Source organism: Eretmochelys imbricata, chromosome 9 (assembly GCF_965152235.1).
Source record: "Eretmochelys imbricata isolate rEreImb1 chromosome 9, rEreImb1.hap1, whole genome shotgun sequence".
Lineage (NCBI taxonomy): Eukaryota > Metazoa > Chordata > Testudines > Cheloniidae > Eretmochelys > Eretmochelys imbricata.
The window spans coordinates 28,306,995-28,334,563 of NC_135580.1; the positions used below are offsets into that span (position 1 = coordinate 28,306,995).

The 27,569-nt window shown below is 43.3% G+C and overlaps 1 protein-coding gene across 1 annotated transcript in view; it reads left to right on the top strand.

The window, feature by feature from the left end:
* Positions 1–27,569, top strand: part of WWTR1 (WW domain containing transcription regulator 1) — a 116,399-nt gene that overhangs the window by 79,223 nt on the left and 9,607 nt on the right. Inside the window, exon 3 of the mRNA XM_077826437.1 lies at positions 13,660–13,865. Within this exon, the coding sequence (XP_077682563.1) occupies positions 13,660–13,865 (206 nt within the window). The remainder of the gene's footprint in view (positions 1–13,659; positions 13,866–27,569) is intronic.

The following is a 27,569-nucleotide window of genomic DNA, read 5'->3' on the forward strand; positions in this document are numbered from 1 at the left end:
GTGGGGGGAAAAGAAATCCACAGCTGCACTCAGATGCTTGACACTGAAATAAATAAAAGTTGGTACAATCAGTTGGACATATATGTCAGAAATAATTTACACCTGCATTATTTGGTTTCTGCTGCTTGCAGATTCTTTTGACCACAAAATGATCTCTGCTTTGTTTATATCCAGCAAAGAACGTTATTTTAAAAGTCTCTCCGCCAATGTCTGAAAATCTAACTTACTTATTAATTGGATAAAGAAAATCACATTGGGCCAACTTCAGACCTCGACTAAGTGGCTGCAATTCCATTGACTCTAATGAACTTATAGCTACTTACTGCAGGTCTCAATTTGTCCCATACATTTTGTTCACTTTCATTTAAGCTGGTAAATTGCATGATAGCTGCTCACTGAGCAGGCTTGCATCATTCTTCAAAACAAACTTGTTCATCATAAAAGAATCAAATTAGAAATGCCACCTTAAACTTCCCTTTTGAAATAGGTCAGGGTAGAATACTGTTGCACATTTTATGTTATACAACACCACGGGATTGCCTGATGAATATCACTGGACTAAAACCAGCATTCATGTTGAGTAGTCTGGTTTATACTTGAATTGTGAGGTTTTTCTTCTTTGTGACCCAAATTCTGTTTCTTTTATGCATAGTAAAACCTTAATAGATCCATAAACCATCTATAAAAAATAAATTTTGTTCTTAAAGTTCATAGAACAAGAATAAACAGTAGAAAATGAACATAACTAAAAACAAAAACTAATATTGTGACAATGAAATCAAGCAAGTACTACAATAAGTGTTTGTATTGTAATATGATTATATCCTAAAGATTAACTATGTATAGAGTATACTTGTACTGAAAAGGAGTGATCCAGTGCTGGTTGGCATTAAAGGGAGTTTTCCATTGACTTCAGCAGGTGAGATCAGGCCATAAGTGTGAGTGGCATTAAATATTGCCACAAAAGTCTTATTGTAACCTACTTGGTAAAAAAGAGGTCAACTACATGGTTCACATGAGAAAGGAGATAGGAAATCCATAAGAGTTTGGGGTCATTCCAAGAAAAGTTGAATAGTAAGCCAAGTTTGATGAAAGACAGGCTGGTTGGACATTTTTTTCAAAATAAATCTCAGATTTGTAGGTAGACGGGCTATTTATCCATTGATTGGTAATACATGAGAACTATCTTTCTTATACTGAATTGCCAATGTAATGGGACACTGTCAACTTGAAATCTAGGCAACACCAAACAAATGAGTTCAAAGTAGTTTCAGCTGCTACACCTGCATTGTCCTTCCTCTTCCCACCCCCCTAAAGTTTCTTTCCCCTGTTGATCTGTGGATGACCCTTACAAACAATAGGAGAAACTTGCCATTGAAGTAATTTATGCATGCATGCATGCAAAGATTTGCCCAAGTTGATTTCATTGCAAGATAGGCACCTGTTTGACTACACAGGGCAAATCTTGACACTGACTATATACCATGTGCTGTAAAATGTCAAAGTAAACAAACTGAAATAATAGAGAGAAATATATTTGTATTCTCTCATCTTTCAGTTATAGTAATCTTGGGTTTTGATAAAATAGCACTTAAAAGATTTTTGGATGGAAATGTGATTTTCATGTTGGTGTTGACCCTTTAAAGCAGTGTTGACCCCTTAAAGCAGTGGGAGCCGCAATCGGCCGTACCTTTGGACGCGGCAGGTAAACAAGCCAGCTCGGCTCGCCAGGGGCTTTCCCGGAACAAGCGGTGTCCCAAGTTTGGAAAACACTGCTTTAAAGGAAACTGCTAACAAAATGCTGGTAATTCTCTGGGGAAGCACTTAATTTGTTATAAATTATCTTATAGGGTATGTCTACACTGCAGTTAGACACCCATCGCTGGCCTATACCAGCTGACTTGAGCTTGTGCAGCTCAGGCAAAGGGGCTGTTTACTTGCAGTGTAGACATTTATGCTTGGGCTGAAGCCTGGGCTCTAGGACCCTGTTAGGTGGGAGAGTCCCAGAGCTTGGGTTGCAGCTTGAGCCCAAATGTCTACATTGCAGTTAAACAGCCCCTTAGCCCGAGTCAGCTTGCACGGATCAGCCATGGGTTTTTAATTGCATTGTAAACATACCCACAGAGATTTATTTTTGGAAGAGTTAGATGTTGTAGACACCATGTCCATTGCAATATTTAATTTGTAAATGTTTGTAAAGCTGAGAATCAGCTTTGCTGGTATAGATCTGGTAAAAGTATACACTGGGGTTCATCCAGCAGCCCCAAATAAGACGTTTCCTGGGAATATGAACTTTGACTTTTGCCATAATGACTTGAGTAATTGTTTGTTTAGATTCTTGAAGGTCTAAACAATAGTGAAAGTGACAGGGCAAATACATAATATATTGGGGAAAGTCATAGACGTTGCCACAAGTAAAAAAAGGGAGGCGGTTACTTTTCTCCATCATAAGACAAAGACGAAACTATTCATGATCAATGTGAGCAAACCATCTGATTTTATGGCATACAAAGATGTTTTATATAATAAGGGAAATTGAGACCACCATAAGGTTTTGGATGAAGTGCTCTTTTCATGTCTACTAGAAGATGAATCAATCCATCATTTCTGCTGGCTTTTGCTAGCACAGACTTTAGAAGAGAGGCAGAAAGTGCACAAGGGTAGGTTGAGGCATCAGAAAGCATCCACTACTGTCTCTGCATCAGAGAGATTGTGTGGGGCCAGCACAGCTCAGAAAATTTGGGTGCTGGCCAGGAAAGAAGTCTGGGTGTATGGGGGATGTACTGATTCAATTTATCCTCTCAGAAGTCCCAACTGGCAGAGTCCTTTGCAGGAATTAAAGCTGCCTTCCTCTGGCAGAAATCCCACCAGTCGTAATAGTGGGTGAATCCCATCACAAGGGGCCTCTGAGGTGAGTCTGACTTCAGCATTTGAAATGTAAAGTGGGATTACAGATGTCTCATGTTTTTAACAATGCCCAGCAAGGTTTGTGTGGAATGAAGTTTTAATTTCAGATGCAGGTCTGGAGATGGTATGGGGTGTCCTCTGAAGGGTGATAACGGGTGAGAGGGTAGTTTCTCCCATTGGTAAGAAGGTAGAGGTTTTTTTCCAGTGATGCTGGAGGATGCTTATGTATTATAAGTGAAATGATTGTACAAAATCCTTTTGTTTGAGAGGTTCTGACTAAAAACATACTGGAAACATCCTTATTTCCCCTTGTTTATTCCAGGGAGATATTTGTTTTGATCTGATTTAGATTTCTTATTTGCTAAAGTTCCATAATGAAAAAGCTGCATGCTGTGTGTGCAAGTTGCACATACATAAAACCTGAGGAGCTAGACCTCTGAGTTGAGTTCACAAAAGTAAGACACAGCATGTCTTGAACTGATTTATGGGACCTCATTCTGATTGCATTTATGCTGGTGTAAATCAGAGGTAACTCTCATGGAGTTACACTGGTGTAAAGCTCGTTAGATAAGAGTCAGGGCCATATTTGCCTATATATGAACCATTTAAGAATTTGAAGGGAATTTTCTCACCAGGGAAAATTGATTTTCATGTCATAGTGATGTAATTCCCCGTTTTAAATAAGACTTTGTCTCTGAACACTTGCCAGCAGATACCCTGGTAAAAAGTACAGATAAACAAATGAAGAACTGGACACTCCAGTTGAGGCCTAATCAACATGAAGTAGAGCGGAAGAATTACTTCTCGTGTCTTGCTTACAGCACTCTTGCTAATACATCCCAGAATGATCTTCGCTTTTTTTGCAACAGTGTTACACTATTGACGCATATTTAGCTTGTGGTCCACTATGATCCTAGATCCGTTTCTGCAGTACTCCTTCCTAGGCAATCATTTCCCATTTTGTATGTGTGCAACTGATTGTTCCTTCCTAAGTGGAGTACTTTGCATTTGTCCATATTGAACTTCATTCTGTTTACTTCAGACCATTTCTCCAGTTTGTCCAGATCATGTTGAATTATAATCCTATCCTCCAAAGCGTTTGCAACCCCTCCCAGCTTGGTATCATATGCAGACTTTATAAGTGTACTCTTATGTTGACTGTTACTGGCTTTCAGGAGCCACTGACAATACCATCAATACAAACTTCCCTGGTGAGGGCATGCTCCGCCGACACAAAGAGCCAAGTGGCACATACACAAGCGATTTAATAATTCTGGTGGCTGCATGCCACCATAAGTGAGGTCAACATAATATTGTCGGTTAGACATGGCCTTAATAAAGACACTGGATGTATGGCTTATTATAACAATCTGTAACTCAGTAACCCTCCTTTTTTGTCCTATGACTGCAGAGGTGCCACTTCACCTTAAATGGTCTCTTAGAATATGTGTTAACTACTGTGACAAAGTTCCTGCTCTACCTTGGTGGGTCTTGCGCTTATTGGCAGATTTGCTCGCCTTTGAGCTTCACGGCAGTCCTCAGCTTGGCCATTTTTCTGAACCCACAGTCCAGGTCGACTCCTCCTGTGTCTGACCAGGAGTTGGGGGGAACCCGGGCCCGCCCTCTACTCTGGGTTCCAGCCCAGGGACCTGTGGAATGCAGCTGTCTGGAGTACCTTCTGGAACAGCTGTGCGACAGCTACAACTCCCTGGGCTACTTCCCCATGGACTCCTCCCAACACCTTCTTTATCCTCATCACAGGACCTTCCTCCTGGTGTCTGATAATGCTTGTACACCTCAGTCCTCCAACAGTCCACTTTGTCACTCTCAGCTCCTAGTGCCTCTTGCTCTCAGCTCCTCACATGCACACCACAAACTGAAGTGAGCTCCTTTTTAAAACCCAGGTGTCCTGATTAGCCTGCCTTAATTGATTCTAGCAGCTTCTTGATTGGCTGCAGGTGTTCTAATCAGCCTGTCTTAATTGTCTCTGATTGTTCTGGAACCTTCCCTGTTACCTTACCCAGGGAAAAGGGACCCACTTAGCCTGGGGCTAATATATCTGCCTTCTATTACTCTCCTATAGCCATCTAGCCCGACCCTGTCACACTACTTACACTAAACAATCTGCTCCACCTTGTGACACTCTGAGCATCTTTCCTAGATCTGAAGAAGAGCTCTGTGTAGCTTGAAAGCTTGTCTCTTTCATCAACAGAAATTGGTCCAATTACTTTACCCACCTTGTGTCTGTTATATCTTGGGACCAATATGGTTATAGCGACACTGCAAACAACCTTCTATATCTGACATTTTCAATGTGTCTTGCGAGTTATGACTGTGGAAAAACTGTATGCCTGTAGAACTGATAGTTATGCTGATACATAATTATCTCATCCCCATTTCACAAGCAACGTAGGCTGGAAAAACTGACTTGTCTGAAGACTCAAACTGACCTACAGGAATAGTTCCAGGTGATCCAGAACTTGGAGGCCCTTCTTAAGACCTATCCTAGGAGTGACAGTTCTAGAACAGCACTATTTCTCTGTGGATCCAAGTTCTGCCTGGCAAGGACCAATGTTCCAGCAGAACTGAGATCCAGAGAGCCATCTATGGAGACGGCCCAGAGAGCACAGGCAGTGGAATGGTCCTACCTCTCCCTTGTTCCTGGCTGTATTTGAAATCAGTATTGTGTTGTTTTGTACATTATAGGCATGATCTAAGATGCTTCCCTAAATTCAAACACAAGAGGCAGATAATGGCTGGAGGACACATATTGCAGTGAAAACACAGAGTCAGCTGGGCCCACGAGCAAATCACAATATGAAGCAGAGTCAGTTGGCACTTCCATCTCCTTATCTAAGGGAAGAAAAGACATCCCCTCCTGCCTCCCACATCCAGGCCCCAGTGGTTTTGGTTGGTAGACACAGCTACAGTCACCAGAGGCCCAGACACCATCAGAGGCTTATCTTCTCTCCTTTTTTAGGAGCCTTTTCCTCCCTGGTCTGATGCTGCCTGTATACACCTAACCTACACAATGTTCTAATATAAAGGGCTCTCATATAAGATACTACCATCTCCTCCAATGAAACTTTCAAAACTTTCCTTTAGGTAAATCATTATGTCAGATTCAGCTGATAGAAGTAGTTTATTGTTGGACGTGGAATGACTGATTTATTGTTTTGTTTGTTTATCAGCAAAATAATCGTATGCTGTGTAGTGTACTTAATTATTCATGGGTCAAACAGTGTCATGTAATTTTTTATATTCCTGTTTAAACTGTTCACTGCACTAACACCAGCATCCAAGTCCATGCTTATAGCATGTAACAGTAATAAAATTGCTGGAAAGCAGAGGAAAGAAAGTACATTATAAGTTGTACATTTCAGTGACCTAATTCCCAAATACAGACTCAGTATTCAGAAGTGACTAGTTTAAGTGACTATTTTACAAAAAAAGAACCGATTTTCCATTCCACTTCCATGAAGCGAAAGACTCGGATCTGTTTTGGAGGGATGAAGGGCGTCATAACACTGGGAGGTTCACCTCCACAGCATTGTCCTATTCTTCCCCTTCTCTCTTTTCTAGCCCCAGAGAAGCCCATCTGTGGTGCAAAAAGAGTATTGAGATCTGCTAGAGGCAGGAGAGCTGTGGGCTATAGAATTTCTGGTGTGGACAGCACCGTGTGGGCGGGAGAAGTTTTCCTGCCTACATAGCTTCTGCCACTCGCAGGGGCTGAAGCAGTTAAGCCGATGGGAGCGCTCTCTCCTGTCAGCTTAGAGCAGCTATATTAGAGAGCTCTGCTCTGCTGTAAACTTTCTAGTGTAGCTGTGCCAGTAGACATCCATGACTAACACATTCCATAAGACTGCTACAATTCAAGCTGTCACCCTGCTCTTCCCTCAGAGAATCTGCACAGGCAGGATGTTTGTCTAGTGATATTTTCATAGCCTTTTTCAGTCTCAGCATTTTACATTTGTCCCATAGTTTCAAAAGTTTTTCACTTAAGAAGAATCCCATATATTGTAATTTTCCTCAAGAGATCAATGATGTTGGGCTTGATTTTCCTCTCACTTAGGCCCAGATCCTGCAGAGATTTAAACACATGCTTACGTACATATGGGAAGTTAAGTACTTGCATAACTGTTTGCAGTATTAAGGACTTATCCCAGTTTTACATGATGTAACTCAGACTTCAGTGGAGTTATTCCTGATTTACATAAGAAGACAATCAGATCCTCTATGTCTTAGGCCTTGTCTACACTACACAGTTTTGTCAACAAAAGCCGGTTTTGTTGAGAAAACAGTGGACGTGTACACAATGCAATGCTCCTTCTGCCAGCAAAACTCTCCTGCTTTGCTGACAAAATAAAGCCACCTTGAAGAGAGGTATAGAGCTTTTTGTGGCAAAGTTATATAGACAAAGTGTCAATGTAGACACCGCACTTGGTTATGTCATTGTAAGTGGCCTCCAAGAGGTGTCCCACAATGTCCATCCTGACCTCTCTGGTCAGCATTTTGAACTCTACTGCCCTGCACCCAGATATACAGGCATCTGCCCCTCCCACTTTGAAGGCCCGGGAATTTTTGAAATTGCACTTCCTGTTTGCTCTGTGTGGCGAGCTCACATCGCATCTTTCCAGCTGACCAGGGCAGCTCCATGCAGCAAACGCTCTCCCGCTTGGAGCACACCTGAGTTGTTGGATCTGCTGGTAATGTGGGGAGAGGAGGCTGTGCAGTCCCAGCTCCACTCGAGCCGTAGGAACTTCGATACATTTGGGCAGACTTCCTGTGGCTTGTTGGATAAGGGCTACAACCGGGACACGTGTCAGTGCCATGCGAGGATAAAGGAGCTGAGGCTGGCATACCAGAAGGCAAGGGAGGCCAACTGTGCTCTGCCAAAGACCTGCCACTTTTATAAAGAGCTGGACGCCATCCTTGGCGGCAATCCCACCTCCATGAGCCCCATTAAAACTTCATTGGGACTGGAGGTGGCAGACAGTGAACTCAGCCCCAAGGATGAAGTCTTGGACGAGGAAGTCGAGTTGGAGGATGATGTGGAGCACGCAGCAGGGTCTAGCCAGTCCCAGCAGTCTGTCTCTGGCGTGCATGATGCAGGAGAGGAGAGCCCTGGTAAGTGACCTTTTTGAGTTGATGCTGCTTGGTTATATGAGGGCTGTATATATATAGGGCTGTCCTTTGCTCTGAATATTCTAGAAGTGGGAGAAGGGACAGAAATGTACAAGACAAGATGTGTTTCTGTGTGCTCCACATTTCCTTGTGCAGCTAAGCAGTGCATTAATGCATACTGAGATTTCACTGGAATCTTCCAGAGAGATCTCTAGGAAACTTTCCTGAAAGTACTCGCCAAACCTCTGCTGAAGGTTCCTTGGCAGAGCTGGTTTGTTCCTTCCCCCGTTGTAGGAAACTTTCCCATGCCAATCGACAATCACTTGTGCAGGGACCAAAGCGGCACACAGGCAAGCAGCATAGGGACCAGATCTGAAGCCGCACATGTACAGGAGATGCACCCTTGCTAACGCTCAGGAGTGAGATATCTGCTTCAATGACCCCCACCTGTGAAAAATGGTGGCAGAATTTACAATATTGTCCTTAGTCACCTGCAGTGATCCCCTTAAAAAACACCTAGACCCTTTGCCCTATCTTGAGCACTGAATCTCCCACTGCTCCCCCCCACCCCCCCCTCAGCCAAACTCACTGTATTTGCCGAGAACACAGGGAGTTGAGAGAGACCCTGAAGGAAAAATTTAAAATAGAAAGACAGGAGAGAAAGGAGCACATTGTAAAGGGTCAGGAGTGGATGATAAAAGTGATGGAGGAGCAAACAGAGATGTTGAACTCCCTAATCACGCTCCAGGTAGAACACATGCATACTCGCTTCCCCCTGCAGCTGATACAGAACTGCTTTCCATGTCCTCCCCAAACTCCTACCACACATTCCTTGCAACTTTCCAGAACGTCTCGGTAGCCCATTCACTCCACCCCTTCAGACAGCATCCAAAATGATAATTGGACTTACACACAGCTATGAGAGCCTACAGTGCCCAGCCCTCTTATCTCTCTTCCCACCAAATCTTTTGTGTGCATTGTTAACTGATATTAAATAAAAACAAACTCTCTGAAAGATAACCAATCTTTATTTGTCTCCTACAGGTAGTGGTTGCTGCTGGGAGTAATACATAGCAATTTGATCATTTGCTGACTACAAATTCTGGTCAGGAATCATCAGAATTTTCATGCAAGGCAGCAAGCTAACAAAAGCATGGCAGAGTACTGTACTGAAAGACACATTACTGGTGCTCATTGTCAAAATGTCACTTCAAAGCCTCTCTGATTCAGATAGCCCCCTGTTGTGCCCCTCTAATAGCCATGGTATCTGGCTGCTCCAATTCAGCAGCCAGGTGATCCACCTCCACATTCCACCCTGGGGAAAATTTTTCACTCTTAGCCTCACAAATACTATGGAGCACTCAGCAGGCTGCTATGACCATGGGAATATTTTCCTTATTTAGGTCTAACCTGCCATAAAAGCAGCACCAGCATGCTTTTAATATGCCAAAGGTGCATTCTACAGTCATTCTGCACCTGCTCAGCCTATTGTTGAAGCATTTCTTGCTGTTGTCCAGGTTTCCCATATAAGGCTTCATGAGCCATGGGAGTAAGGGGTGTGCTGGGTCTCCCAGGATCACTGTGGGCATTTCAACATCCCCCCACTGGAATCTTCTGGTCTGGAAAGAAAGTTCCTGCTTGGAGCTTTCTATACATGCTAGTGTTCCTGAAGATGGATGTGTCATGCACCTTCCTGGACCACCCCGTGTTGATGTCAGTGAAACACCCACGGTTATCCTGCAGTGCCATAGAGAAGTATCCCTTTGTATTGATGTACTCCATCGCAAGATGGTCCGGGGCCAAAATTGGAATACGTCAGCCATCTATTGCCCCAAAGCCATCCACTGTTTTCCACACATAGCCAAGAGTCACAGTCCTTCGTAGTCCATGTGATTAATGACCCTGCACACTTGCGTTAACACAGCCCCAACAGTTGACTTCCTGACACAACTGATTTATGACTGATCGGTAGTAGTCTAGAGTCGCCAGCTTCCACACAGCGATCGCCACATGCTTCTCCACCGAGAAGGCAGACCTCATTTTGGTGTCTTTGCACTGCAGTGCTGGGGCGAGTTCCGCACACAGTTCCAAGAAGGTGGCTTTCCACATCAGAAAGTTCTGCAGCCACTGCTTGTCATCCCAGACCTGCATAATGATGTCACCACTTGGTGCTTGTTTCCCCAGCCCAAAACTAATGTTCCACTGTGTTCAGCTGCTCCCTGAATGCCAGAAGTAATCTGGTGTTGTTTCTTTCCATTGCACACAGCAACTCTGATTCCTGTTCAGAGATTGGGTGCTCATGATTTACTGCATGACCATCTGTGACATGTTCATAAAAGTGACCACAACAGTAGAGAGCAGTGCAGGGTCCATCCTTTCAGACAGCGATGGCTAGAACACAGTAAGCAGGGGCCGTGGAAAAATGCCATGAAACACAGTCGAAAGCCCCTGGAATGCTGGGACAGAAAAAAACTGCATCATAGGACGTTGAGCTTGCATGCATGATGCACTGTGATCCACTCCACCTTCCCACAGCTTCTAGCTGCAGAAGGTGGCAAGTAGCACGGTGGGATAGCTACCCACAGTGCACTGCTCTCACTGTTGATGCAAGAGCACCAACTGTGGACACATACAAGTGATGTAATTAAACCAGTTTCTGATCGTCTGGGTAACTTGCCTCGACAAAACTGTGTAGTGTAGACATGGCCTCAGAAACATAGTTTGAGCCGTGCTTGCTGTTTTGCAATAGTCCCTGTTGCTCATTCTATCTTTATTGTTATCTACAATACTGAAAGACCAGATATGCTGAAGGTCAGACATCCACATAATATAAACTCATCCTGGTCTGAAGACAGGAAGAGAAACCAGTTAAAATTTTGGCTTTCTTTGTGATAGGAGCAACAATGAGAAAAAGATAAGAGATAAAAATCCCTGCTCCTTTGGAAGGAAAAACTTCTTTAACATTTTCCTTGTAAGACAGTGTTCTGAGATTAGGGGTGTTCTTGTTTGGAGAGGGAAGCTTGTCTATTTGGGTTATTCTTTACTTAAAAGACTGGCAATGGAACAGCCAGAGAAGGTCAATAAACTTTTAAGGAACTTTGTGGCTGCCAACCATTATCCAATCTGGATTCAGACAATGCATGTGGAGAACTTTATTGTTAGTTGTTGTTATTTTGGTTCATTGGTTGGCTTTTTGTTTTGTTTATGTGGGGACAGGGGAAATTAAGTGCACTGTTTTAGTGCTCATGAAAAGTATTGGATTGACAACACTGGAAACTGAAGTATTCCACCCATGGATAATATGGAGCACAAACAGTAGTGCAGGCTTCCCTACCTACGTGGGCAGTGTAGACAAGCTTTATCACCAAGGGAGAGCTCTCCTGGTGATTAAAAAAAAGAATCACCCCGAAAGAGCGGTAGTAGCCACACTCCCAGCGATGAAGCGCTGTCTCTACTGGCACTTTTCAGCGCTAAAACTTTTGTTGCTCAGGGGGATGTTTTTTCACACTTCTGAACGACTAAAGTTTTAGCACTGAAAGTGGCAGTGTAGATACAGCCTAACACTCTGACCAGTCTATTTCTGGTGTTGTTTGGGAAGCATTCAGTTAGCTTCAGTGGAGTTAAATCAATTTTAGTTGAAAAAAGCTTCCCCTCCTTACCTTTCATCTGCAGAGCTATCCTCCAAAGACAAATGTTTTGAATACTCCATCAAGGGCGCGGTTTGATGAGTCTACTCCAAATCTGAATGCTCCCACAGATAAGATTTCAAATGTTAATAAAGTTTGCTGAGGAGTATCTAGATCTTCTTTGTAAGATATTAACTATATCAGACACTCTGTACATACAATCCAAAAATCTTAAAAGATTTACATGTGCCTCAGTTGTAAACAGATCTAAATTAGTCTTTGTAATCTCTAATTTATTATACTTTTCATTTTGAGAAGAGTCTAAGGGCTAGTCTACACTTACAGTGCTTCATCGATGCAGCTGCACCACTATAGAGTTTAATGAAGATGCTACCTATACTGATGGGAGAGCTGCTCCCATCTGCATAGATCTCCACCTCCCCTCCCATCAACATAGCACTGTCTACACAAGGGGTTATGTCGGTATAACTATGTTGTTCAGGGGTGTGGATTTTCGACAACTTGGAGCTACATAGCTATACCAACATAAGTTTTTAGTGTACACCGGGACTTAAATTGTGAACTTGAAAGTCAGTCTTATCTGATTCAGTTAACCTTATGTAGTTACACCAGTGATGAATTTGGGCTATTCTGTTTAGTAAAAACTTTTTAAAGTCTGCATTTTGAAAGACACATGGAATCCAGTTTATTCCTGGTATATTCTCTCAATGCAAGGTGTGTTTTCCCTCCTAATTTTGCTAAAGAGATTGGTTTAATGTACCAGCAACTTGTAAATTACACTGTTTTTCTATTCATAACAGTTCTCATACTGTAAGCACAGATGGCTAACTTTCCACTGACTGCAGCCAAAAAACAAAATGGCTGATGCCATGTGGGAAAAAAGAGGTACTCTTTGTTCAAAAGGCACAAAAACATCTGTCAGGAAAAGTGGGCAACGGCCAGCTGATCTGTATTTATTACTATTTCTTTGTTTTTTTATTTATGAAAGTCCTCATGATTCAGATTAACTCTGTTTGCACCATATTTATTACTGTTTCACCTACCTTGAAATGTGAACTGTAAGAGCTTTAATAAACGCACTAAAAGGCTATCTAGTTTCATTGCAACTCTTGTTGGTATCTGGTATCATCCTCTGTTGAACTAATTTTGTTACTTCTAAGAGCCACGCTTGTCATTGGTTCTCATCATATAACACTCCCTCTCTCTATGGTACTTTATGGCCCCCGTTACCTTAGTATCAGTGTGCCTCACAATCTTTAATGTGTTTTATCATTACAATGCTCCCGTGATGTAGGAAAAAGCTATTATTTCCTCTTTTACGGATGAGGCTGAGAGAGAGTAAGGCTTGAAATCAATGGGAGTTAGGAACTAAACACATGTGAGGATCTGGGCCTAAGTCATTTCTCCAAGGTCACACTGGAAGTCTGTAGTAAGGCAGGGAATTGAACCTGGGTCTCCTGCATCACAGGCTAGCCCCCTAACTCATGGGAAAGCATTATCTCCTCTAATGATGTACAGAAGTTCTTTTTCCACCAGTTGTGGAAAAACACCACTGTTACAAAACTGTCAAGACCACTGACTCATTCTACAAAAATTCAGTTAGGTTCGTCAATAAAATAAACATCTAAATAATGAAAATATTTCAGCCAGGTTATTACATGCTGTAGACTTAGTCACGTACAAGGGAATGTATTGAATTTTAAAAATCTATATACTTTACTATATAACATTAGATAAGTATTGGAACATATCAGGGTTTACCCTAAACTGAACTTTTGGTTTTGAATCTTAAACGATGACAACTAATTATTAAATAATTACTTATGTCAAATCTCATCAGAGGGAGTAGTTGCTATTTATCTATGTGTGAAACAATAACTGTACACTGAATGCAGATGGAGAACATATGTACTGTGCCCTCTGTTGTCTTAAAGTAGAATTCAGACACTAACGTAACAGGTCTAATCGTTTTCTTTCATAGTAATGAATCACCAACACCAGCAACAAATGACACCAAGTACAGCCATGTCCCAGCAGAGCCATCCTACCCAGAACCCCCAGGGTGGGTTGTTGAACATGCCCAATGCACTGACTACCCAGCAACAGCAGCAACAGAAGCTGAGGCTTCAAAGGATCCAAATGGAAAGGGAGAGAATTAGGATGCGCCAGGAGGAGCTCCTGCGACAGGTACTGTTACTCTTTCTGCAAACATTTTTCATTTGATGCATCAAATTATGTTTTTTTCTATGCACAAACAGCAAACAAGTACAGGCAGAATTAATTTTTCTTTTCGATAAAGAGAACAAAAAAAGAAAATAGTCTTAGCGAGTACATGATGTTTGTGTTTCTTTTCACAAACTGCACTGAACAGAACGCAAAGTGGCTACTTATTTCTGCATCTAGCAGCCCTTAGAAATGTACAGGTGCAGTATACAGAAAAAGAAGTCCTGACAGTTTCATAACTAAATACACAATAGCTATAACAGCAGAGAGTAGGGATCAAATTCTGCTCTTTTGCAACTGTGTAAATCCAAAGTAACTCTGTTGATCTCAGATGAATTTTCACTGATTTGAGTAAAAGCAGAATTTGGCTCTAGTTTAACACTGTGGGCCAAATCTTGGTCCCATTAAAGACAATGGCAAAACTCCCAACAGTCTGTCTTAGAGGTTTGGGGCCAAATTTTGTTACTGGTGGCATTTTGTCCTTTGATTACAGTACAACTTTGAGTTACATCTCACATGAATGTGGTCTGGCTGGTAATTTTTCCAGGGGCAGTGAGGTTTTTTTTTTTTTTTTTTTTTGTTCTTTTACATTTTGTGTATTCTTATTTTTAAGGCTAAGTTTTATAATGACTCATACAGTACAAATAGATATGTAGCTTCCTTTGCGCTGCTTTAAGGAAATAAACAGTTTTAACAATTGCAAAGGATGTGTTCCTTCTGTTAGGGAGTACTCTGCTGATGATGTTATGTTTTACACAGTATATTAATCAACTTCCTTAGGGAACACAGTGTGAATTGAGTACGTTTTATTGAGGATATTATGGTCATATAATGGCCTTGTATATGGGCAGTCAGAGTTCCAAACATGTCAAAAAAAATGCACTTTCACCAAAGAAAAATCTTAGAAATCTGTTGCTTTAATTATTATTTCATGACTACAGTCTTCTTGACTGGGGCTTTGTGCCTAAACACATGTGGTTATTTCAGGGTAACATTTGTTTATACTGTATTCTAAATACAGTATCACATTTCTTGGCAGCAAATAGAAGTATGTTTTCTCTTACGGTATTGACACCAATTGGCATAATATTTCTAGTGTTTTATTAGTATACTGTAAATTGTACCAGTGTTTGTTTGCTTGTGATAGTCACTATCACAATATAATTTTGAAAGTCCTTATTTTGATATTAGATATTTCTTTTATAGTGATTGGTGCAAGTAGCAAAGAGGATCTCAAATCAAAATTCCTTATGTAAACGCCCTAGTCTGTGGCAGAATCTGGCCTCTGACTGTCTTGCCACAACTAAGTGAACAACATTGATCTCTACTTTTTTTTTTTTTTACCTAGGGAGGTGAATTAATGAGGGAAGATGTGTTAGTGATGACAATAGACTGGAATGTTTAGAACATATTGTGGGGAGCAAGGAGCAAAAGAGTCATCATGTCTTTGAAGCTTGTAAGAGGGAAACAGAGATCTGGATTATCAAAGCAGTTGTTACCAGAAAGGGATGTTCGCCTGCCCATGTAGGACCTAACTTATTTTTGGACAGATGGAAAGTTTCCTCAAAGCCACAAATTAACAGCAAGCTGGTTCGTTTCTCCTTGCCAATATGTGGCAAAAATGTAACGAATAGTGATTACCTCCTTTTCCTCTGTTAGCCTCAAAGTGGCTAGGAGCATTACTGATAAAAGGAATAAGAAGTTCAAGGTCCTTCCAGAATATTTTACCATGTATTTCTGCCATCAAAATTTCGGGACATCTCCAGTCTGGAGTTCTTCTTTCTTGGAGTCTTATTTAAGTTATCACTGTAACAATAGTATCTACAGATGAATTGCAAAGAATCAACAATTGTCCTCTATTTGGGGATTTCCCATGTGTAGCTGTTAATGCAGATTTTGGCTCAAAGTTACAGGTTCTGCTATCAAATACTGGTGTTCTGTACCAGCACAGGAAGGATTGCTGACATAGTGAGAAAGGACACCTATTTTAACTATATGATGTAAAGAGTAGAACTGGACAAATATAGCATAAGAGAATTTGCAAATACCCTTTCTAATAAAACATGCTAATTTGCTTCACTAGTGTTTACAACTCCTTTCATCTTTTTTTCTGCAAATTTGTATGAACACATTTAAACATTTTTTTTAAGATTGCATCAAAACATTTTGAAACTTTGCATAACACCGTCTAGCTACATTTGTAAAAAACAAGAATAAAAATCAAAGATCAAAATGCAATCCTGTTATAGGCCTGGATCCAGCAAAGCCCTTAAACACATGCCAAATTTTAAGCATCTGAATAGTTCCAACGCCTTCAGTAGAACTACTCACATGTTTATAGTTAGGCATATACTTAAGAACCTTGCTGAATTGGGGCCACAAAGCAGAGACAACTCCACTGAAGCCAGTTGAATTTTACCTGCTTATGCCAGTACTGAATTTGGCCCTTAAAGTTTAGACCTAATCCTGCAAACATCTTGTACCCAAATTCTACTCTCACACCTCATATAAGTCCCTTTGATGCTGCAAGTGCATGTGTGGCAAGCAGCAGGGAGCCGTCATATGCTTCTTCACATGTGAATACAAGTATGATGAAGCACTAGGTGTATCCTCCACACTGAGCAGTCTGCTCCACCCCCATCCGCAATTCCACTCCACTCCCAACCCAACCCCAGCCCCAGACAGAGCTGTACCCTGCCCCCAGCTGCAGCTCCGTTCTGACCCCAGCCCAGCTGGCCCCAGTCAGAGCTCCATTCCACCCACTGGTCCACCTGCAGCCCAGCTCTGCCCTCATTCCCTCTCCACCCCCAGCTCGTCCCCCGTCCGCAGTTCTGCCCCCAGCTTGTGCGCCTCTTCTGAGCCAACTGTGCAGTAATGGAGGGAGGGCGCAGACAGATCCCATTACTGGTAAGGGGAGGCATGACAGGAAAAGTTTGGGCACCACTGCCCTAGAAGATAAAGTGTAAAGAAAAAAAAATGTATCTTTGCAATCTATAGCTTGTAGTCTTAATAGACAGGAACTTTATGAACTTCCTGTCAGCAGTCATAGCAGTACTGAGGCCTAGCAGGATGATGAAGTGTAGCAAACCCCTGAGGGGCTTCATTGTTGACACATTGTTATTCCTATCCTAATCCTTCACTGCTGCTTTTGCTTTTTTTAATGCAACCTGTCTAAGGAAAAAAATGCTGAGTAAGTGTATGCGCTTGCTGCTAGGCGACCGAAATGAGGTGAAAAGGGTTTGGGTGAAAGGGAGTGGAATTCTTTTGGCAGGTCCCTCAAATCTCCTTTCAGCTTGACAGCAGCTGCTGGCTGGCTGGCTCTTTCCAGTCATTCCTGTCTCTGCAGCTGCCCTGCTGGAGAGACACACCCAGCAGTGAAGAAATACAGAGTTCTAGGAGGTTTCTAGTTAAGAGTGTTTGTTTTTCCCCTCCCCTTCGTTTTAGGAGGTGAAGGCTAGCATTTGAAAAAGTAACAATTCTCTTTCCTTCAGCAGTTGAATGGGGAGCTGAGCAGTTGATGTTTAAGAAGGGTTCTTTGTTTCATAAAGCACAATGTGACTCAGTTTTCATTTGAATCTTCCCTTGCCTTGTCATTTCAGAAGCATTTCATTTTTCCAATTTCTTTCCCTCTGATTATTTTTGTCAGTCTTGCAGAGAAAAAATGGCAAGCCAGCCTTTCTAAAATCCCTTGGAGATGGAAGTTATTAGAGGAGCTGTCAGTGGGAAAGGTCTGAAAGGGTCACACAAAGAAAGTGTCCTGTTTCCATTCTCTCTTTATGAGCTGAATGGTTGTGTAAGAGTGTTGAACTTCAGAAACTTTTCACCTTGTCATGAAGTGCAGGGGAAACCAAGCCAAGGTCATGTTTCCCATGGGGTTCATCCCAGATGTCACCTTCATGGGTGCAGAGGGACCAGCAGAATTCTGCAGTTCTAATTCAGAAAAGGGAAGGTATGGGGAGCCTGAACAAGGGAGAAGCAGCATGGGGGAGGATCCAGATGCAGATCCACCAGTATTTTGTCCTTGTGGGGGGAGCTCACTGGCTGCTGGGCTCCTAAAGTCCTGGCGCTGCAGCAACAGTCCAAAGGGAAGGATTCCTTTTCTCCATTCCCTGTGAGTATACCCAGTGCACAGCCTGGTCATTAGCCCTATGTATTGAAATCACACACAATGTCTAAATGCTCAATTTTCTATCATAAGTGAGAGGACCAGCAGGAGAGGTATTATAATGACTAGCAATATAAAACCAGTCTCTCTTCCCATTCTGAAAGGGCGGTTTGGAAGCTGAGCATGTGCAGTAAGATATTTCTCAGGAAGGGTTGCAGGAAATGTGACAGTGGATCTCTAGAATCCTTTGGGATACAGTTAAAAGGAGGTTTACATCAGAAGTATGTACAAATACAATGAATAATTCAATATGCTGCACCCCTTTGAAGCCTATAAAGATTTTGGCAGCTTTAGCAAATACCCACCAAAGAAGCAGGCATTTTGACAATGTTGTAATCTCAGGATACTGCATTTATTTTTCTTTTTGTTTCCACTGATTCCCCATCCTCTTCCCTTTTTGACAACATCCACTGCAATGCCAGGCAGATTATTATGGGTATTCACTTCTCTTTGAAGTGAATGCCAAAGGCTGCCTGAATTGGTCAGCAGGAGGAACTCCTCCTTCGGCTTTTTACTGTCTAGAAAGCTAGAGACCGACAGCATGTGTCTCCAAACCTGTCATCCACAAGGCACTGGAACAGCACACTGCCAGGCACTTCAGTTATAAGGATGCCTAATACTGTGTTGCAGGGCTAGATAGTAACTAGTCCTGCAGTGCTGTACAAAAGGAAGGAAGTGGCAAATAGTCCTGTGGCACCTTATAGACTAACAGACGTGTTGGAGCATAAGCTTTTGTGAGTGAATACCCACTTCATCGGATGCATGTCCGACGAAGGAAGGAAGGAGCATCAGGAGCCTTTTCCCTTGTGCCCCTGTGCATTGTTCAGGAAGTCATGGTCTTTGTTGCATTATCACCCAAGGAACAAGAGAATATATCATTGACAGCCGTGCTTATAAGGGGGCTCCACACTGCATCCCCTGCACCAGAAAGCAGAGTTGGACCAGAGCAGGGAAGGAGTAATGATGATAATGAAGCTAGTCACCTTGATTTCAAGGACAACATGGACAATCAGAGTTTGTACTAATGGGACTTTGCATGACTCCATAGAACAATTCAGGAAGAACAATGTTGATAGCACTGGCCAAAGAGCCATTTGCCTAGTTGTGTTGATTGAGCTGCATGTTGTTTCCATGCCTGACGCAGTGTTTCCAGCAGCTCAATGCGATTCTTCTCAAAAGTGTGGACATCCACCCTTAAGACATGGTGTCATGGAATAAGATCCATCACCAGTTGCTCAATGGTCGAGTCAGAAATGTTGGTTTTGCACAGATTTTGTGTCAGGGTGCCTTTGAAATGTTTAATATACCCTCAGTGGTTATAATGGCGGAGTTTAATTTGGAATACAAGACTTGTTTTGATAGATGTGATGCCATTTGAAGAGCTATGAATGACTTCTTCTAACATCACAGCTAAGAATACACCAAAAGGGCTAGGAGCAAGGACACATTGTTGCTTCACCCCATTTGTGATTGGAAATGGGTCTGTTAGGTCAGTGGTTTGAAAACTGCGTGTCGCGACCCAGTACTGGGTCTTGGAATGTAAGGCACTGGATCGCGGCAGCTCTGGTTAGCACCACCGACCGGCCATTAAAAGTCCCGTCGGCGGTGCTGCCCGGCTAAGGCAGGCTAGTCCCTACATGTTCTGACAGCATGCGGTGCCCCAGAAGCGGCCAGCAGCAGGTCCAGCTCCTAGGCTGAGGTGGGGGGCCCCGCAGGGCTCTGTGCGCTACCCCCACCCCGAGCACCGGCTTCGCACTCCCATTGGCCGATACCCTGCGAATGGGATCTGAGGGTCAGTGCCTGTGGGCAAGAGCTGCGCGGAGCTGCTTGTGCGCCTCTGTCTAGGATCCGGACCTGATGCTGGCTGCTGCCGGGGCGCAGCATGTTCCGCGGTGCCAGGACAGGCAGGAAGCCTGCCTTAGCACCCCTGCTGCGCCGCTGTCCGGGAGCTATCCGAGGTGATCCTGCGACCCAACCCCCTGTCCCAGCTCTGATCCCCCCCCCCCAAACTCAGAGCCCCTTACTGCATCTCCAAACGCCTCATCCCCATCCCCACCCCAGAGCCTGCACCCCCAGCCCAGAGCTCTGACACCCTCCTGCAACCCTGCCCCAGAGACCCCTTCCACACCCATAACCCCTCATTCCCGGCCCCACCCCACAGCCCTCACCCCCGCACCCCAACCCTCTGCACCAGCGCTGAGCCCCTCCCACCCCCCAAACCCCTCGTCCCCAGCTCTGTTGGGTCGCGGGCATCAACAATTTTCTTCAACTGGGTCGCTAGAAAAAAAGTTAGAAAACCACTGCTGTAGCTCCCTTGCTTTGTAGCTCAAAGACTGCCTTGATACTCAGGGCCTGTCTAAATCCTGGAGTGGAGTAAGCAATCCTCAAATAGATTGCTGACTATGCTATCGCTCTGAAGTAGAACAGTCTGAATCCAGATACTGTATCTGGCTATGCAGTCAATTAATTTGGGCATGAATCTCTCCTAGTTGGACCAATCAGTAGTTGGCACCACATTTTCCAGAGAGCTCAGTATCTGAATTCCCTGGCTAAGTGATTATACCAGTTCAGCTGCAGCACAGAAAACACCCAGACAGTATTAAATTCCAAATACACGTTACAAGACTCTCAGTAGTTTGTGCAGGAGCAGTGAGTCCAGTGCTCTGGAAAGAATGGCCATTTTGTCAAAAATTTCTTAGTTGTGGAAGGAATGTTTTGAGAAAAATCTTCTGAAAGAGCTGACCATTTATCATATTGCCCACAAACTGAACAGCCTGATGAACATGAGGTACCATAGCTGTTAAACGCCTGATGTTATTTTGTTAAGTGTACTCTTATCTTCTCCCAAAAATGAAATTACCATAATCATAGTACCGGGAGAGAGTTACAGAAGTTAACCCAAAGTAACTCCACATTAACTGAAATTTATATTAGAAGGTTTGTGGGTATGTTTTCAGTGTACCAAAAAATTACAAATACAGTGCAAGAAAGTGTGACTTCTCAAAAATTCCTTCTCTTTCTACCAGCCACAAGAGCTTTCCTTCCATATGCCATGCTGGTGTGTGAATTTTCTCCTTTACAGCTACACCATAGGTTATACTGGTGAACCCCTTTTATTATTTTAACTTATTTATTTATTTATTTATTCATTAAGGAGATGGATCAGGGAGAGAGGCAGACAGCAATATATACCATATGCTGTCTGGTCTCTTCAATACATTTGAGTTCTGTAAAGTATTTTGCATCACAGTTCTCAGGAAAGAGCAAAGGCTGGATTCTTGCCTGTTTCTCAAAAAGAAAAGGAGGACTTGTGGCACCTTAGAGACTAACAAATTTATTTGAGCATAAGGGAGGGAGCCTTGCTCTTCCTCACTCTCCCTTCTCTGCACAAGTTGGCCAGCATTCCATTGGGGAGTGCAGCCCCTGCTTCCATCTAGCTGCTGTCCCAAAGGGGGCAGTGTTAGGCTGGGAACATCACCCACCACCCTTTCTGTACCAATTCACAGAGCTGGCTGAGCAAAGAGCAAGGAGCACATTAAGCCCTCTCATGGGGTGGTGCTGCTACTGCTCTGGCATGTGCATTTTGGGAGCCCAGGCAGGAACAAGGGCCTGAGCCAGATAGAATTTCTCCCTGGGAGTCAAATTTGCAGTGCAACCTCTCTGTACCTGAGAGTTCCAAGGGCAGAATTTTGTCCTGTCACTGTATGGTATTTGTGACCGGTTGGGGATATGTCTGTGTCTGATTGTGAATTCCATTTTGTTTTATGAATCCCAATTTGTTTCAGGGACTCATATTTTGTATTGCAACTTCCTTTGTGGATTAGAATATCCATTTTATAGCAGGGGCTTGACAGTTATGTCTGAGAAATTATGACAAAGCAATAAAGGGCCATCAAAGCTGAATAACTCTTTTCTAGTGGTAGGGCCATTGACCTTTAATTAATCTCTACACAGAAGCCAACCGCGCGTGGGGAGGTGGACCCCAAAAATCTCCCATCTGAAGCACATGAGCAAAAAGGGGACAGAGACTGTTTTAAAAGAGGGATGCTTCACTAAGCAAAGGGCCAGACCACAAGCACAGGAAAGAAGACCAGGATAATGAAGGCAGGCAGAGCTGCTTATCCTAAGGATGTTGCTCAAACCCAGGACAAACAGGAGGCATGAGATCAGACCAGGGGGATAGGGCGGAACAGGCTATGTTCAGGATTTAGTTATTTTCCAAAGATCTGTAACTCTGTCGTGTGCTCTGTTAAGAGTAAAGTGTATAGTTAAACAAATTCCTTTGTTAAGTCTGTGTTCCTTGCTTTCCAGCCACCTTGGTCTTGATGGATTTAACTAGAAACTGGAGTTCACACAGCCAGGTGGACTCTGGGGAATCTTGTCTAAGCAACTGAGGTCTTGGGATGGGTGGGCTGAGGCCCTGGTTCTGAGGTTTAAGAAGGCCCAACTGCAAGACACCCATTGCCCAAGAAGGATATCATACACATGGTCTACACCTAAGATCATGCCTGTGAGACCCAGAGCTACGAACAGTGGCCAGTCTCTGCCCAGAACCAGCAGGGTTATTATAACTATGGGGGATTCATCAGTTGGGTTCACGAACAGACTGGTCTATCCAGAGAGGAGAACCGGGCTAGGTTGTAATAGTATGGTATAGCAAACCAGTGTTGAACAGACCACAGGCTGTGGAGCCAGTGGGGGGTACCCAGGCCATGAGCCAACCACTTTTTGGCCAAGCCAAACCTGAGTGGCGTGGCAACCCCAGGCACCAGGTCACAATGCTACTCACTCAAATTTGGCTTGTCCGCCCCTTAGGCCAGGGTTTATATGCCCTTCTCTGGCCGTTGCATACCACCAGAACCTTTAATTTGTGTGGTCCCCCCACCACTATCAACAGTTACGCATTGTCTCTGATGGAGGGGCAGTCAAGCCAAACCTGAGTGGCTCTGTGACCCCATGCATCAAGTCACCACACCACTTGCTCAGATTTGTAGTAGGTAGGTACAGGGACTAATAAAGATGGGTTAAGCTGCTGCAGGGCTGGGCACCTGAAAGGTGGAAGAGGAGGGTCAGGTTGGCAGGGAATCTGTGCCCCCTTCCCCCGCAAACACTTTAATGGCACTCTGCAGCCCCTGGAACAGACTACAATGGTGTTGGGAGTTGTCTTATCTTCTTGAGAGAACTGCATTAGTAGCACAACTGTCATTACTGACTGTAGATTAATAACCTGACACTTCATCTGGTTCATGATGAATTGACTTGGATTACATCTGCAACCCCTCTCTCCTCAGCCTTTGGAGCAACAGCCATTTATATAGGTGCCTCAAGCTCAAATTAGACTGTTGCTTTTCTTTTCTTTTGACCCTTTTGCGTTTCCTTAACAAGCAGCTGATCTCATGTGTGGCCACGTTGCATAACCTTGGAGACTGCAACACTGGAAAGGTACCAAGGGAATCAGGGTCTTGAAGGATGAGGTGCAGGTTGTTTGGTGTGTTTGAGAGGAGGGAGGCAGTTCCAATCATATGGGGCTTCATGGAAGAAGGCAGAAAATGGGAAAAGAAGGTACCTCAGTATTCCTGGGATAGGTTAATTAGAAAGTCTTCCATAGAGAGAGAAGGTATTTATCTCCATCCTCCATTTAACTTAAAACAGAGTCTATGTAAGTGTATGTACAGATTGTTCAAAATCTTATTTGTCTTCTTCCCCCCACTTCCCTCCTGCCCATCGTTTTGATTTAACATAACACTTTCCCAATGACTTGGTAGACTAGTGGAGTGAAGACATCTTCCTGAGTAATGGAATTTACTAGCTACTATGAATTAACTATGTCTTTGACAGTGTTTGAGAACAATTATGGAAAATTACTTAGAGAGAGCTTTCAGCAGCCAGTATGTCACTACCTGTTGTAGAAACACAGGAAACCGGAATAGCATACCTGCTAGGCATTTGACAGGTTTAATCAAAAGAGTTTCAAAACTCCCTTGCTGTGCATCAACCTACTGATTGTCCACAAACATTCACTTCATTAATGGCCTTTCTCCTCAACCAGCGTGTGACCTGGATAACTCTTACCTGAGTAGATTTTCTTTGGCTGGGCTGTGATGCAGATTCCCTGTGATAGATAATTGGTAGATTCTCACAGTCATTGCTGGTTCATCACTAATATCACCTTTTCCAGCAAAGTATATTTTATAGACCAGTCTATTTCTACATTCATTTTTCTCTATTTCTAGTCATATTCAAGGACTTCTGCTATTACAAGTGGTACCAGAACTTGTTAAAATGTTGGGTTTATGTAGTGTGGTCCCTTGAGAGTACAGGCTGCTGCATACAGGAAGGTTTCCCAGTCACCTGTGCACAGACAGGATTATTCAGTCTGATATTCCTTACAGTTCCAATGAACTTATTTTGCATTCTGGAAATTGAAAAGCTGGCATGACATCCAGCAGGAACAAAATTTAGGTAATGAATGTGACCAAATTAAAAAATGTCACTTTTTAAACCTTCACTATTTTTGGTGATGTACACAATGAGGTCCCAATCTTGATCTCATTGCAGCCAGTGAGAAAATTCCCAGTGACAGCAGGAGCAGGCCCAAAGTTTGCTTTTTTGTCCTGTGTGTTTTACCTGAGAAATAGATATCAAAAGTGATTTGGTTTTCGTTCTGCTTGGCAGTGACCAAATAAGTTACATGCAAGTCATGTCCTATGCTTTTCATCCATTGCCTTCTGCCCTTCCGTTGATTGGGGGGAACACCTCAAGAGCAATGACACAAGCCTGAGCCAGTAAAAAGATGCCATCCATTCTGAATAGGACTTGGTCCCAAATGCCTGGGAGAGAAGTATACTACCATCCTGGCCATAATAGTTAGTTGTTTGGCCTCAGACACAGTTCTACTCTAGAGTATTGGCTAAACTTACTTGAAAATTATTTTACATCCTTGCAAACAGAATAAATAGTTCCCATATTGAGTCAGTATTTTCTGCCCCATGCCAAAATCTTATCATTAATAATGTATGAAGGCCCCAGTTATGACTGGAAAACATATTGCCCAAATTGCTAAAATATGGCCTTGAATGGCTTAAAGACTGCATTGTAGCAAAATAGATCCTAGCAAACCATCTGCATCTTTTTTTGTTCTTCTTCTTCTTCTTTCCTCCCTCTGCCCCATTATTCTCCCAGCTTGATTATTTTTGTTGATCTTTATATTTTATGCTTTAAAAAAATCCTTTTGAATAAGCTTTGGTGCAGTAGTAGAAATTTGACAGTGCTCTAGGATTCAGATTTAATAGTGTCACGTATGTCACTCACATGAGAGTGAACTTAGGTGTATCTGCTGCTGTCATCCACCTGATTTGAATTGTAAGTCGGAAGACTGCCCAGCAGGCTTTATAATAATTTTAGCATGGCAGACAAGATGACATGGTATTACAAAAAGGCTCTGAGTCTGTTTACTCTTCGCATACTCAACTCATATCTTAACAATGAAATGAAACATAATACTAAGTGCCTGTCTTAAAATATGGTGTTAAGGTAACAGTTACTCACTTACGAGTGAAGAGTCCAGATTGGCTAGTATTACTGGAAGAGTAAGCTACAGGTACAATAAAACACATGGTATAAATTCTGCCCTCAGGTACACATGTTCAGCTGACCTGGATTTTAAAGGAAATTGCAAGTGTATGTGCGAGGAAAGAATTTGGCCCTAAGTAAAGAGAAAATGTGGCTTCAAGTAAAGAGAAATTTACAGTATAATCATGTGAGATTAGAGGTCTGAGCAAACAGCAATAAACGTCATTAACAACCCTTTAAAACATTAAAAGGTCCTCATTGCGATCATGACTGACTGCTTTCCTCAAACACTAGTAAGGAAGGGTTGTTAGTTGTCCTTAGGGCAGGGGTGGGCACACTATGGCCCAGGGGCCACATTTGGCCCTTCAGACATTTTAATCTGCCCCTTGAGCTCCTGTTGGCCAGGGAGCTGGGTCCAGGGCTTGCCCTGCGTTGCACATGCTTTGCATGGCTTCTGGAAGCAGCGGCATTTCCCCCCTCTGGCTCCTATTCGTAGGGTCAGCCATGGGGCTCCACATGCTGCCCCCGCCCCAAGCATCTCCCCCGCAGCTCCCATTGGCAGGGAACCATGGCCAATGGGAGCTGCAGGGGCGGCACGCTGAGCCACCTGGCTGCGGCTCTGCGTAGAGCTGGAGGGGGGACATGCCGCTGCTTCCAGGAGCAGCTTGAGGTAAGTGCTGCCTGAAGCCTGCCCTCCTGCCCCGCTCCCGCACCCCAACCCCCTGCCCCAGCCCTGATCCCCCTCCCACCCTCTGAACCCCTTGGTCCCAGCCCAGAGGACCCTCCTGCACCCCCAACCCCTCATCCTCAGCCCCACCCCAGAGCCCGTACCACTAGCCAGAGGCCTCACCTGCCCCCCTACACCCCAACTCCCTGCCCCAGCTCGGAGCCCCCTCCTGCACCCTGAACTCCTCATTTCTGGCCCCACCCGAGAGCCTGCACCCTCAGCCAGAGCCTGCACCCCCAGCCAGAGCCCTCACCCCAACCGACAATTTCATGAGCATTCATGGCCTGCCATACTATTTCCATACCCAGATGTGGCCCCAGGCCAAAAAGTTTGCCTACCCCGGTCCTAGAGCAAAGAAGCTCTGAATATTCTGTTACATCATGCTTATGGTATTAGTTGAGACAATCTTAATTTTAGCTTTTCATAAAGTCTTCCTTACTAATCTAATTTCAAAACAGTAGTAGTAGGAACAGTTACAGTCATATTGAAGGAGTTAAATATTTTCCTATTAAAGTGGCTGAAAGTGGTTGAGTGGAGAAAGATTTTCTACCAGGGTGTATAGAAACTGCTCCTTTAATTCATTTTTTTTTAAATTAGTAATTGAGGTGAATAACCGATATGGCTTTATTGATTCTTACACCTCTGAATAGAAGACGTATTCCTTTGGGCCATCCCTAGCGAATAATACACCCTATGTAATAGTCCATTTTGCCATTAGATGTCACTGTTGTTCCACAGAAATACAGTTACAGTTACAAGTGTAGGAGTACTTGTGGCACCTTAGAGACTAACAAATTTATTTGAGCATAAGCTTTCGTGAGCTACAGGTCAGTACTCCTTTTCTTTTTGCGAATACAGACTAACACGGCTGCTACTCTGAAACCAGTTACAAGGGTGTTTCTCTGGATTGGTCTTTTAAAAAGAGAGTTTAGAAACAAGTTTCAAATGTTCGCTTCAGCTCTAATTACTGATTTATCACCTTCTGTACAATGTACATGAAACAGATCATTAACAACATAGGCAGTTCACCCTAAAGATTGTTGGGTCAAATTCCTGATTCCTGGATAATGTTTTAGCTACTCTGTTACTCATCCAGATGGCTCTGTTATAAGATCTAATAAATTAGTCTGTCTAGTAGTTGACAGTCTATTTTTAGCCCCTGACTCTGATCTCTTTTGTACCAGAATAAATCAGGAATAATTCC